Source organism: Chiloscyllium plagiosum, chromosome 30 (assembly GCF_004010195.1).
Source record: "Chiloscyllium plagiosum isolate BGI_BamShark_2017 chromosome 30, ASM401019v2, whole genome shotgun sequence".
In the NCBI taxonomy this organism is placed as follows: domain Eukaryota; kingdom Metazoa; phylum Chordata; class Chondrichthyes; order Orectolobiformes; family Hemiscylliidae; genus Chiloscyllium; species Chiloscyllium plagiosum.
The window spans coordinates 28,348,357-28,361,856 of NC_057739.1; the positions used below are offsets into that span (position 1 = coordinate 28,348,357).

Sequence of the window (13,500 nt, forward strand, 5' to 3'; positions counted from 1 at the left end):
GCGCCCACCCCCACTCCGGCCTATCACCCTCACCTTGACCTCCTTCCACCTATCGCATTTCCAATGCCCCTCCCCCAAGTCCCTCCTCCCTACCTTTTATCTTGGCCTGCTGGTCACACTTTCCTCATTCCTGAACAAGGGCTCATGCCCGAAACGTCGATTCTCCTGCTCCTTGGATGCTGCCTGACCTGCTGTGCTTTTCCAGCAACACATTTTCAGCTCTGATCTCCAGCATCTGCAGTCCTCACTTTCTCCTACATTCACAGGGTAGATGGTACACTAATAGTCAGGCCTTTCTAACTCCTTTGAAGCAGCATCTTGTATGCAAATAGTGAGTTGAAAATGTGTTGCTGGAAAAGTGCAGCAGGTCAGGCAGCATCCAGGGAACAGGAGAATCGATGTTTCGGGCATAAGCCCTTCCTCAGGAATGATGAGCAAATAGTGAGTGAAAATAGCTTATGTTCCAATTCTTTGTTACTTATCTGCAAGGAAAGAGAAGATGTTGCCCTTTTAGAGCCGAGGCCTTACTGTTCGCATAGGCTGTCCACGTGTCAGGAACCAATTGATGTTGTCATGCTGAACACTCCTGGTTCTGATTAGAAAAACAATCAACAGACTATCTCTGGGCAAAGCTACCATGAGCACACCAACTGTATTGATGAGACCAGTAATCCTCCAACGTTTGAACAAGGCAACAAGAGGGTTTTTAAAACCGTATCCTTTTTCTGTTTTGGTCCATAATCCAAATATAAAGAAAAATGAAAAGGTGTAGTCTCTTAAATGAGACTGTGATCCTGAGTGCACCCTGTCAGGCAGGTTTCTTCTTCTTTGGGTAAGGAGATCAAAACAAACACTGTATAATTGCAGCAATACTTTTCACACTTCCATTGCAGTAAATGCTATTGCAGTAAATATTATAAGTTCCTTGTGTTCTAAGCTTAATGCTGTAAATTTTGCTTTAACAACAAAACTGAACTTTATTACATAGGAAATGAAGGCAAAATAGAATAATCCAAACTATTATGACAAAAATGTAATCCCATGAATACTAAAAACATACTTTTATAAATTTAAAAGAAGCAAGATCACTTTAATACATTGCCCAAGTCACACTCTGGTACAGTTGCCAAAACTACTCTTGTAATCACATCTGATCCCGGCATGTAACACCTTGGTAGATTTAAATCTCTTGTGACTTCAATGTTTAGACTGAATTGCAATAGTTTCTCTCTGCACCTTCCACACAGCTGAACTTCAGTCTACTACACTTTAAGTAATATTTGCAGTGATTTTATCTTTTGCTGTGAGACTAACGCTCATTCCAGCGTAATTCATGATATTTATCAATCCCTTTTAAGGACCACTACTCTACGCAGCCATCCTATTCAAAGGACTTCAGTGGGATGTCCTACTCAAAATCAAAATTGAAACCAAAAGTCTATTTGTAATCCATGGGCACTTCCATTGAGACTTTTTAAAAAAAAAATACAAACACCAGACCTTTGAGGCCATATTATTTGCAACCAGTGAGGTAAATAATCTAAAATAAACAAAAGTTTCATCAGTGAGCAAAACTCAATCTCTGTATAGCCAAATTTTAAAAACTTGATTTTAAAATAAATCACCCTGGTTACAGAAATACTTGGAATTTAATCATTACTTTCAGATGTGCAGAAAAACCCATTGATAACTTGCTGAAAAACCAGAAACCCTAATTCTCACCAAATGATTGTTAGAATTGTCCCCAATTGAGACTTGAGCCCAATGGATCAGAGACCACAAACAAAGATCATAGTGAAACTGACCAGCGAGTTATTGAACAAAGCGACATCGTGGAAGAGAAATTAACCAGGCTGACACAGAACTGATTCTCTGCACAGATGGCCAAACGTTCTTCCCAGAACAGGGTGCACAGGCAAATTTTATAGGGGTACGACACAAAGGTGATAATTGTAAAGCAGTTTACAGTACAGTGGTGAAAATTATAAAGAGATTAAAACAAGGATACACTGAATGGAAGTTAACCAAGCATCGGGTAGCAGCAATTCATTTGTAATTGTGAGATTCCAGCCATCTCAGTGAGTGGATGAGAATGTCTTCTAGAGGATTTTTCATTGTATTTCCCGTCTGCACAAATCTGTGTAAATGTTCCTTCTCCTAGCATCCATGTCTGCCCATTGTGCTCTTCCTGTGAGCAAGGTCTTCTGGGGTCTCTCTGTCTGCCTCTTTGTTTATGCGGTATTGGTTTCAGTGGGAAAGGAGCATGCCCTTGGGGTGTTGGGACTGCAATGCTAATTGAGACTGGGAGCTGATAGTGCAAGCTGTTTTAGGAAGTGTATTCTCTGGTCTGGGGGTAGCTTGGCTATGTCTGGTTTCTTTGTGAGCCTGGTTGGGCAAGACTGGGGCACTCTGGGTAGTTTCTGTATGTGTTGGTAGGCTTGATTTGTGTTTTGCCAGGCCACCTGTGTTTATGTGGCCATGCTGTGGGTGAGCAGTGTGGCAGATCTTTTTCCCACAAGAAATGTACAAGTAAATCTCTGTTTACATCACATTTGCTTGTACTTTCCGGCTAACTTTTTGTCATGTGCACGTGGACCTTTCTGAATGTCAATCCTTTTATTAAAAACAAACTTCCTATTTTTCTGACCAAGTAGATAATTTCCCCTTTTTGTCAATTTATACTCCATCTGCTTATTGCTTAACTACGCTATAACTCTTTGCAGTTTACTTTCCCAGATAACTGTGTATTACAGTATAAACAAAATTACATATCTTACACTTGATATAAGTTATTGATGTTAGTTATAATTAGCTAAGGACCTAATGCTGATTCTCTTGGTACTCTGGTTATTAAATCCTGTTAACACTGAAGTTACTCGTTTATTCTTACACATTTTTTAATATCTGTCAACCAGTTTCCAACATATTTATGTATTGCCGCAGTCCAGCTGACTTAATCTTGTTTGAACATCCAAGTCAATATCCTGCTGAATGCCTTCTGAAAGACCAAAAACACTACACCTACTGGTTCACCCTTACCTAAACTGCTAGTTGAAACTCAAAGTTGCACATTGTTCAATAAAGTATAACTTCTAAGATTATTTGTATTGTGACTATGGATGTGAAGTGGTGGTGCAACTTAGTTCTGACTCTCTGTCTTCTGGGAATCTTGAGTGTATCCTTTGCAGAATCACTAATAGCTAAATTTTAGTACTTTGTGCTTGTGTGGATTTCACAAGTTGCTGTAAACTGAATAAATTAAATAATTGAATAATGTAATGTAAAGATAATGTAAAGTTTTGCTTTCACTATTGTTGCAAATCTAGGCTGTTGAAACTTTTGTGTCTTGTTTACCATGTCCATGGTATTAGGTTCTAGCAATTACCCTCTTATGCCTCAGGCTGACTGGCATATAATTTCCCCTTTTCACTCTTCCTCCTATCTTGAACAGCACCATTACAATTCCCATTCTCAATGCATGGAAGCCCTTGGAATGTAGGAAATTTTGGAAAGTGCAATGTACCTTCTGTTTCTACAACTACTTCTTAAAATATCTGGTTTATGCTTGTATTTTATACATCTCTCCACGTACGTGATGGAACAGTGGCTAATTTGGAATGATTTGTTGTCCAGGCAGCTATGTTGCTCAGGCAGTGAAACTCACTGTCCAAATGAGTAAATAATTCATGATCAACAAATTAATCAGCGGGCTTTTATGTTCTGTGGTTGCATAGCTTTTGTTTTTGTTTCACTATTGTCTCTGAAGCAACTATAAGTTAGATTTTAACACAACTAAAGGTTCCAGTGTCCCTTGAAGAGTTGAGTATATTTGTCATTTAATTGCTCAATTCACTTTGCTCCTGCTTGTCTACATTCAGTTCAAGGAAGTGTCCAGTTTATCATTATCTTTGCATGCAAAAAGCAAATTTATGTGTAATTCAATTGTAATTTTCTTGTGTTTCAGAAATAGCATAAGAGAAAAATATGGCACGTCATTATGTTTTAATTATTCGCAGGTAGAGGGCATTTCTTTGAATTTCATCAGAATACATGTAAAGAGGTGCACTGACTTAGGGATGTATATGAGAGTTCAATGCTTACTATGTTTCAGTGTGAGACTAACTGAAGATTGGTTTCAGTATTACCTTTCACGATCTGCTTTCCAGAGAGTAACCGTTATACTTGTTAATGTGTATTATTAAAATTCTCGTAGGTAGTGCCTTTTTCCTGATTGATTGTTGATGTTCCATTTGTACATATTTTGATACCATGCATGAACAGTGTTATTCACTTTTAGATGAAGGATATTGAGGCAAAAACTGTGAATGCAAGAAATCTAAAATAAAACAATAAATGCTCCATAATTATAAATATTCCAAATCAGGTTTATATAGTGGGAGGAACTATAATGCTTCAGGTTAGCCTTTTGTCAGATCTGGAAAATGTTACAGGTGCAGCAGGTTTCACGCAACTATAGATGCTGGGCAAAGTGGAGAGGGAGCAAGGAACAAAATTCAAGGCCTTTTGATAGGTTGGAAGATTGAAGTAACAAATGACAAGTGATGGTATGAGTGTGTGGTGTTAATGAAAAAAATGAACAAATAAGTTGAATCTGAAGAACTATAAATAACTACAGAAATGTGAACAGTATCTTTTGGTTATAAAGTTCATAATTTGAAATTGTTGAATTCTGCAACAACTTTTCTGATGAAATCATGCGACTAATCCTTGAACTTCTATTGAAGTTTAGTCTAACAACGTAGAAGATTGAGGACAGGGTGAGAATTAAATTGACAAATGACTGGAAGCTCTGTGCATGCTTTTTGCCTGAACACCCAGTAATCACCCAGTCTGTTTTGTCTTAGCATTTATAGAGCGCTATAAGGCACTGGACAGGTGAGAGTGCCAATTCTCTGGAATTTTAGGTCCTGCAAATATTCTCGAAATATTTTAGAGTCTTTAACATGGGTGTGGCAGGGCAGATAAGCTCCAGCTCTTAACTGTGGTTGAAAGGTCTTTAAGAAGCCAGCATACAAAGAATCAAGGTGCAGACAAAATAAACCTTTTTAAAGAGATGGTGAACAATACTATGGCGTACAAAACTCCAGTTGAAGCAGAGGTGATAAACATTTAAGACTGGTGATTAAAGAAAAAGTGCACAGATATGGAAACCAGGTGGGCCCGTGAACTTACTGTTGGTATGATAAGTAAAGCAAACATAAACTGCCAGTTTCTATTTTGAAAATCTCTGTAGTTATTTATGAAATTATCATGAACTTTAGAATTGAACGTAAATATGATATTGTTATTGAAGACTACTGTTTTTGATGGCTACAAATACTACAATGTTTTGAAACTCCTGTTTAGGTTGGCCAACTCTTGCAGCAGTTGGCAATGACTGGCAGTGAGGAAGCAGATCCACGGCTGAAGAATAGTCTCTCCAAATTTGACAAAGTAAGTCAGTCTGCATTCTGTTAAGATAAAGTAAAGAGAAGTCGCAAAATTGACTAGGGAATGTAATCTATGAAGGCTTTGTACTCCTTTCAGTATGCTATCGGTGATTTTGAGCTGGATGGTAAGTTCGGCTGCAAGATCTGTTGTGTTTTGCCTAAAGTGGTTCCTGTGTACGTTTTCAGCATTATGTATGAGACATGGCATTCATGTAAGCATAGTTTTCAAGTGGGGTGGGGGAGAGGATGGAATTTTAATATTTAAATTCTGTTTGCTGAATTAAATGATGTTGAAAAGAAGCTTCAAGAAAGGTATGTGTATTTGAGCTGTGGAAGGAACAAATCATCTCTGGATCTGCACCTGAAAAACATACCTGTAGATTTTAGGTGAAGGCAAAATTGGTGGGGAAAGCTTCATCGTTAGATAAGTTACCTTATTCTGTTATGATCCCAGCTCATGTTACTTGAGGACAAGTCAGGTCATTGACTAAAATCTGCCTTGGTAGATGACATCATTAAAAATTTAATGATGTGATTTTTCACTGAAACACAAGCGTGCAGTACTGTAGAACTAGTTTTAACAATAAAACTGAAGTTCATTGTGCAAAAGAAATGAAGAAGAACTAGGGAAAAAAAATCTCTTTACTAACAGTTTTAAATACACTGTAAAAGTATCATCACTTTAATGCCTAAACATCCCATTACAAATTTAAAAAAAAAACTTTTGCAGTACCGAAAAGTAACCCTTGTACAGTACTTTTTCAGTAATCCTTTACTCCCAACACCTCATTAGGTTTCAGGTAACTGACTTTTTTAACTTTTGAGACTGAAATCTCTGATAGCTTATTCCTGGAGCTATCATAGGTATGTCTGAATTTAAATAAGCTTGGTATGAAATCTTCATCAGGGTTTTATCCCAATACTTCTGGTCTGGGACTATCATTAAGTCCTTACTCTGAGATAATCATGTTTCACTGTATTCTGCCCTTCTCAGAAGCGCTGCTCTCTATATGAATCTCCAGGCAAGGTCTTCACAGAACTATCCAAATAAGGAAAAAGCGCAACGGGACTCCCTCTAAGCGACAGGTGTTTACTTTGCGTTTAATGTAAAAGAAATTCTCATAGCTCTTAAAGAACAATGATTCACCCCAAGTCATAAGATCCTAAACTAAACATCACCACAGCTCCAGAAATCTTAAATATTAATAATCAATTGTATGTATGTATGGATTATTTTATTTCGAATTTGTCAGCAATGAACTTGTATGAAAAAGACTTTAATTTCTTAAAGTCAGACAAGTATTTTCAGGTTAACAAACAACTATGGAAGCATTGTGTACATTATTCAGTAAGATGTTTTGTAAAACAATGCTAATTTTGATAGCTGTCCCTGCCTCTTTGGCTATATTGAACAGACCCTCTTCAGTACCTACACAGGCACTGTGCCCCAACTCTTCTGCTATTACAACAATGACTGCATCAGTGCAGCGTCCTGCACCCAGGCTGAACTGGAGCAGTTCATCAACTTCACCCACAACTTACCCGTCACCCTCAAATTCATTTGGTCCATCTTGGACACCTCCCTCCACTTCCTTGACCTCACCATTTCCATCTCCGGCAACAGCTCCAGACAGACATTTACTACAAACCAATTGACTCCCATAACTACTTGGACCACACCTCCCACTGAGTATCCTGCAAGATGGAGTATCCTCCATCCCATTCTCCACTTCCTCTGCCTCTGCCTCATGAGCCAGGGGTAAATAGAGGAAGGGAGAATGGGTCTGGGTGCGTTACTCTTCGGAGGTTAGTGTGGACTTGTTGAGCCGAAGGGCCTGTTTCCAATCTAATCTAATCTAATGTGCTTGAATAAGGAGACATTCCACTCATGAGTATCTCCGATGTCTACCTATTTCAAACAACATGCTTTTGCACCCTCTGTCATTTACACAGTCCTCCACCGCACCACCTCCATTCCGTATTCCACTCCTCTAACCACCCCCCCATGCAATAAAGACAGAGACCACCCCCCCCCATCATCACCTACCTCCCTACCAGTCTCTCCATCCAGTGCATCATCTTAAAACACTTCCACCAATTCCAACTAGACTCCACCACCAAGAACTTCTTCCCCTCCCCATCCCTCTCTGCATTCCACAAGGACCATTCCCTTCAACAGTCCTTGGTTTACACGACTCTCCCCACCAAGCCTCCTGAACCCCCAGGTACTTTCCCCTGCAACCAGCAAAGTTGCAAAACCTGCCAGCATATCACCCCTTCACCTTCATCCAGGGCCCCATACAGTCCTCCTACATGAGATAGAGGTTCACCTGCCTCTCGTCCAATCTAGTTTACTGCATCAGGTGCTCTCGATATGATTTTCTCTCCATGAGAGAGACCAAAAGTAAACTTGAGGAACGATTTGCCAAGCATCACAGCTGGTCCCGCAGGGGCCGACTGGACCTCCCAGTCACCACCCATTTTAATTCACCTTCCCAATTCCTTTCCGACATGACCATCCTTGGCTGCCTCCATTGTCTCAATGAACCACATTGCAAATTGGAGGAACAACGCCTCATTTTCCGCCTGGGCAGCCAACTGCCCGGAGGACTCAATATTGTGTTCTCTAATTTCAATTAACCACCTGTCCCATCCCCCAACTCCCTTCCCAGCCCCTCCCCCTCCCTTCCACTCCTCCCTGCCACCAACCGGATTCATTCCTCCCATTGACCAACCGGGTTGTACTCTTTATCTGTCTTGAACCATCCCCACGACAATACCCTGCCCCGCCAACCCCCTTTATCTGCAGCTTTCCCTGCACCCACCCCCAGCCCTGAAGAAGGGTTACACCCGAAACATCAACTTCTCCACCTCGATGCTGCCTGACTTGCTGTTTTCTTCCAGGTTCCTGCCTGTCTACTTTGATTTTAGAATGGCATATCTTAGACATTATCTTGCCATTTTGTTTCTGGATTTATATCTAGTCAAGAATGGTCAGATCAAAGTCTTATCAGTTTGTTGGCTATCCAGATCTTGTGTGAGATTAGTTTGTTCAATTTAAATCTGATTTTTAATGGGCTGCAGCACAAAACCACCTATTAATAAATTTGGCTGATGACAACCCATTTAAAGTGTGAAATAGTGCATTCTCTGTGAGAAGAAGATGCGTTAAGTTGGAGGAAACAAACTTCCTAGAGTAGCATTGGGTAGGAACATAACTGGGTAGGCCATTGAGCAGATCGCCTGCAATTCAGTTAGACCATAGCTGATCATTCAACCTGTGGTATTTTCCCATGTATCTTTATATCACTGGATGTCATTAGTCTCCAGAACTCTTTCGATTTCTGTCTTACACATGTTGAATGAGTTGAACTTGCACAGATACCTAGAGTAGAGAGTTTCAAAGATTTGCAATTGTCTTGATTGAAGCAATTTCTTATGTCAAGGGAAGCGATGACCTAGTGGAGGTGTCACTAGAGTGTTAATCCAGAGAAATTGGTGATGTTCTCAGGACCCAGGTTTGAATTTCATCATGGCAGATGGTGGAAGTCAAATTGAGTAAATATCTGTAATTAAGGTTCTGATGATTACCATGATGAAATCATTGTTGAATGTTGGAAAAGCCTTCCTAATTTATTATTATCCTTTAGGGAGATAGACTGCTGTCCCTACCTGGTCTAACCTATTGATGTGGCTAATTCGTAACTGCCCTCTGAAATGGCCTAGCATGTCATTAATTTGTGGGGAAAGAAAAGAAATAAAACTACTTGGCTTCTACCCAATGGACCACCTGAAACCTAGGCACTAGAAATGACAATGGCACGCCCAGCCTTGTCAATCCTGTAAAGCCCTCCCTTTATTTTGGAGCTAGTACCAAAATTGGGATCATTGTCTCTCAGAGCAACAACCTGACCTAGTCATACTCCAAGAATCATACCTTAGAGCCCACGTCCCAGACATCATCATCATTATCCATGGATTTGCCATGTCCCACTCGTCCTGAGTGGCTAGGCAGCAGCACAATGGATTGGATTGGTCATGTCCCAAAGGATATTGCTCCAGATCCCGTCTAGCAATTGGTAGTGAGGGAACCACCAAGAGGGAAACGCACATTTTACCAGTTCGTCTCCAGTGTACCTGCTACATCTGCCAATGACAGTATTAGTAAATGTACACCACGCGGTTCTTGTGGAGACAAAGTTCCATCTTCACATTGAGAACACTTGATGTTGTGTGGCACTATCTCTCTGCTAAATGCGATAAACTTAAAACAAATCTAGCAACTCCAGATAGGGCATCCCTGAGGCAGTATGCACTAATGACAGCAGCAGAATCGTACTCCAACACTATCTGCAATTTCATGGCCTGGCATTTCCCCACTCTACCATCAAGCCAGTGAATCATATGAACAGTAATAGACCATTCAGTTCCTCGAGCCTCTTTACCATTCAGTGACATCTGTGGTTTAACTCCATGTCTTGGCCTAATGGCTCATTCTCTTTGTTTAACAAAACTATTTTATCTGTCTTGGATTTAAAATTAACAACTGGTTCATTGAAGAGTGCAGGAGGGCATACTAGGAGCAGCACTAGGAATACCTAAAAATGAGGTGTCAATCTGGTGAAGTTAGAAAACAGGACTATCTGTGTGCCAAACAGCATAGGTAGCAAGTGATAAACAGAGCTAAAGTCGCCCACAATCAGTAGATCAGATCTAAGCTCTGCAATCCTGTCACACCCAGTTGAGTGTTGGTGAACCATTAAATAACTAGCTGGGGAAGGAATCTCCACAAACAAACAAATCCTCAAGAATGGGGGAGCCCAGCACATCAGTGCAAAAGATAAGGCTGAAGCATATGCAGCCATCTTCAACCAGAAATGCTGAGTGGATGATCCTGCGTGGCATTACCCTGTTCACTGAAGCCCAGTTTGTTTTCTAGCATGACCACTCAGTTCCTCACCTCATTATAACTTCAGTTCAAACATGGAAAAAAGGAGCTAAATTCCAGAGGTGAGGTGAAAGTGACTGCCCTTGTCAATAAGGCTGCTTTGGACCAAGTGTGGCATCTAGTGTTATTGGGAGTCTAAGGAAAATCTGCTGTTTGGGCTCATACCTGGCACAAAGCAAGATGGTTGTGGTTGTTGGAGTCAGTCACCTCTTTCCAGAATATCTCTGCAGGAATTCCTCAGAATCGTGTCCTAGGCCAAACTACCTTAAACTGCTTGATCAATGACCTTCCCTTCATAAGGAGGCAAGTGGGGATGTTTGCTGATGATTGCACAATGTTCGGTACAATTCGGGACGACTCCAATGCCAAAGGAGCCCATGGTCAAATGCAGCAGGACTTGGAAAAAATCCAGGCTTGGGCTGAAAAGTTGCCTGAGCATTCGTGCCAAATAAATGCGAAGCAATAACCATCTCCAATTGTCGACCACCTAACCACTGCCCTTGACATGCAATGATATTACCTTTACTGAATCCCCTACAATCAACTGGCCTGGGTTAGCATTCATTAGAAACTGAACTGGACTAACTACTAAAATACAGTGAGTACAAGAGCAGATCAGAGGCTAGAAATATTGCAGTGAGTAACTCCCCTTCTGAAACCACGAAGCTTGTTTGCCCATCTACAAGGCACAAGGGACTCGAAGCCCTCCGTTTCTTTCTTTCCCGCCGTACCGAACAGTACCCTTCCACAGACACCCTCCTTCGACTGACTGAACTGGTCCTCACCCTGAACAACTTCTCTTTCCAATCCTCCCACTTCCTCCAAACGAAAGGAGTAGCCATGGGCACCCGCATGGGCCCCACCTACGCCTGCCTCTTCGTAGGATATGTGGAGTGTGGGTGTAAGTGTGTGTGTGTTGTGTGGGTGTGGGTGTGTGTGTGTGGGTATGGGTGTGCCTGTGCCAGTGTGTGTGTTGTGTGGGTGTGGGTGTGAGTGTGGGTGTGGGTGTGTGTGTGTGTGTGGGTGTAAGTGTGTGTGTGTTGTGTGGGTGTGGGTGTGTGTGTGTGGGTATGGGTGTGCCTGTGCCTGTGTGTGTGTGTGTGAGTGTGTGTGTGTCTCCTGAACTATTTGCAGTTCACATTGGCTCACAGTGACACATGAAGCTGTGTGTCTCTGAAACACGGCCATGTCTTTAATGATCTCACTGACAGCCTCACATTTCCTAAAGGGTAGCTGAATGTATTTGCTGATTTATATGGCATTTTCATCTCTCTGATTGACAGGATGATAGAAAGGATTGACTAATCACAGAGCTTGGCATGACTTCCTGTTTTCAAATCCCACTCCCTGCTCTTCCTGAGGATCTGTCTGAGCAGTTGGAGTGGTGAGACAATGGGAGCACCTCCCATTGAGTTTTACCTTGTGTTTTTGGACAGTCTGTCTGAGGTGAACACAAAGACCACCATCTTGCCCCCTCCTTCGGCCGGCTCTGTTTCGAAGAGGAACTGGCCAATTCCCTGCTGTATCCTGATCAATATTTATCCCTCAACTGATATCAGATAATCTGATCATAGGCACATTGCTGTTTCCAGGAACTTTCCTGTGTGTAGATTGGTTGCTGTGTTCCCTACCTCACAGCGGGGGCTCGGCTTCAGAGTGTACTGCAGTGGCTATAAAGTGCTTTGAGGTGTCTGGTGGCAGCGAGGGTGCTATGGAAATGCACAATGTTTTCTTTCTTGCAACAAACCCACCGGAACAACCAAGCTGGAGAAACTCAGCAGGTCCAGCACAATCTATGTGGAGAAATCACTATCTAAGGTCTTTCTGCCAAAGTACGGGTGGTGATGGCTCGCACGAGGGGACATAGCTTTAAATTGAGGGGTAAGTGATTTCCGATGCCCCTCCCCCAAGTCCCTCCTCCCTATCTTTTATCTTAGCCTGCTGGACCAACTTTCCTCATTCCTGAAGAAGGGCTAATGCCCGAAACGTCGATTCTCCTGTTCCCTGGATGCTGCCTGACCTGCTACGCTTTTCCAGCAACACATTTCCATCTCTGATCTCCAGCATCTGCAGACCTCACTTTCTCCACAAGTCAGGAGTGTGATAGCATACTCTCCATCTGCATGGATATGTTTTGCTGCAATCACATTCAAGAAACTTGACACCACAGAGAACAAAGGTACCATATTCACAAGCATTCACCCCCTCCAGCACCTGCGGCTCAGAACCAGCAATGTATGTTATCTACAAGATGCACTGCAGAAATTCACCAGAGCGTCTTAAGAAGCACGTTCCAAAACCCATGACCACTTTAATCTAGAAGGACAAGGGCAGCAGATATATGGGAACACTACTAGGTTCCTGTTTCCCTCCATGTCATCCTGACTTGGAAATAATGTAGCTGTTCCTTCTGTGTCATAGGGTCAAAAATCTTGGAACACCCTCTTGAATGGCAATGTCTGTCTACCCACAGCACTTGGACTGCAACAATTCAAGAAGGCAGCTCCCTCCGACCTCCTCAAAGGGAACTAAGGGGTGAGCAGTAAATTCCAACCCTATTGTTAATGCCCGCAAATTTTTGAGTGAATTTAAAACAAAACACAGTGGTCTCCCTTTATGAGATGATATCTCAGTTCTAAATTCACCAGCCAGGGCAATATCTCATCGCTCTCCACTATCTCATCCTGTAAGAATTTTTGAGTTTCAATGCATTTTCCCCTCCTTCACTTCTCCAGAGAATATAGACTTCATTTCTCAATCCATCCTTGTAAAACAGTTCCAGGGATTAATCCGGTAAACAAGTTCCATTCCCTCTTTACATCATTGTAATATCATCAATATATACTTCTTCATCATTTTTAAAGGTACAGAATGGAGTGTCAACATTGAATATTATGTAAAGTGCGAACTATAGCACATGGCATCGAGATGGCTGGCTAAACTTTAAGATTTCAAATCATAGTTATGAACATTTTCGTTTCCATGTCCCACATTCTCTTAGTCACCAGTTAAGATGGCTCAACTGCTATACTTTGTATAGAAGCAGTTATGTTGACTCAGAATGTTTACATCATATTAAAGTGTGCTAATTGCAAGAACAAA

At 41.5% G+C, this 13,500-nt stretch overlaps 1 protein-coding gene across 11 annotated transcripts in view; it reads left to right on the forward strand.

The window, feature by feature from the left end:
• Positions 1-13,500, forward strand: part of gapvd1 (GTPase activating protein and VPS9 domains 1) — a 144,995-nt gene that overhangs the window by 60,396 nt on the left and 71,099 nt on the right. For all 11 annotated transcript variants that reach the window (XM_043720194.1, XM_043720192.1, XM_043720198.1 and 8 more), the window contains one exon: positions 5,368-5,454. In XM_043720194.1, coding sequence (XP_043576129.1) covers positions 5,368-5,454 — 87 coding nt within the window. The remainder of the gene's footprint in view (positions 1-5,367; positions 5,455-13,500) is intronic.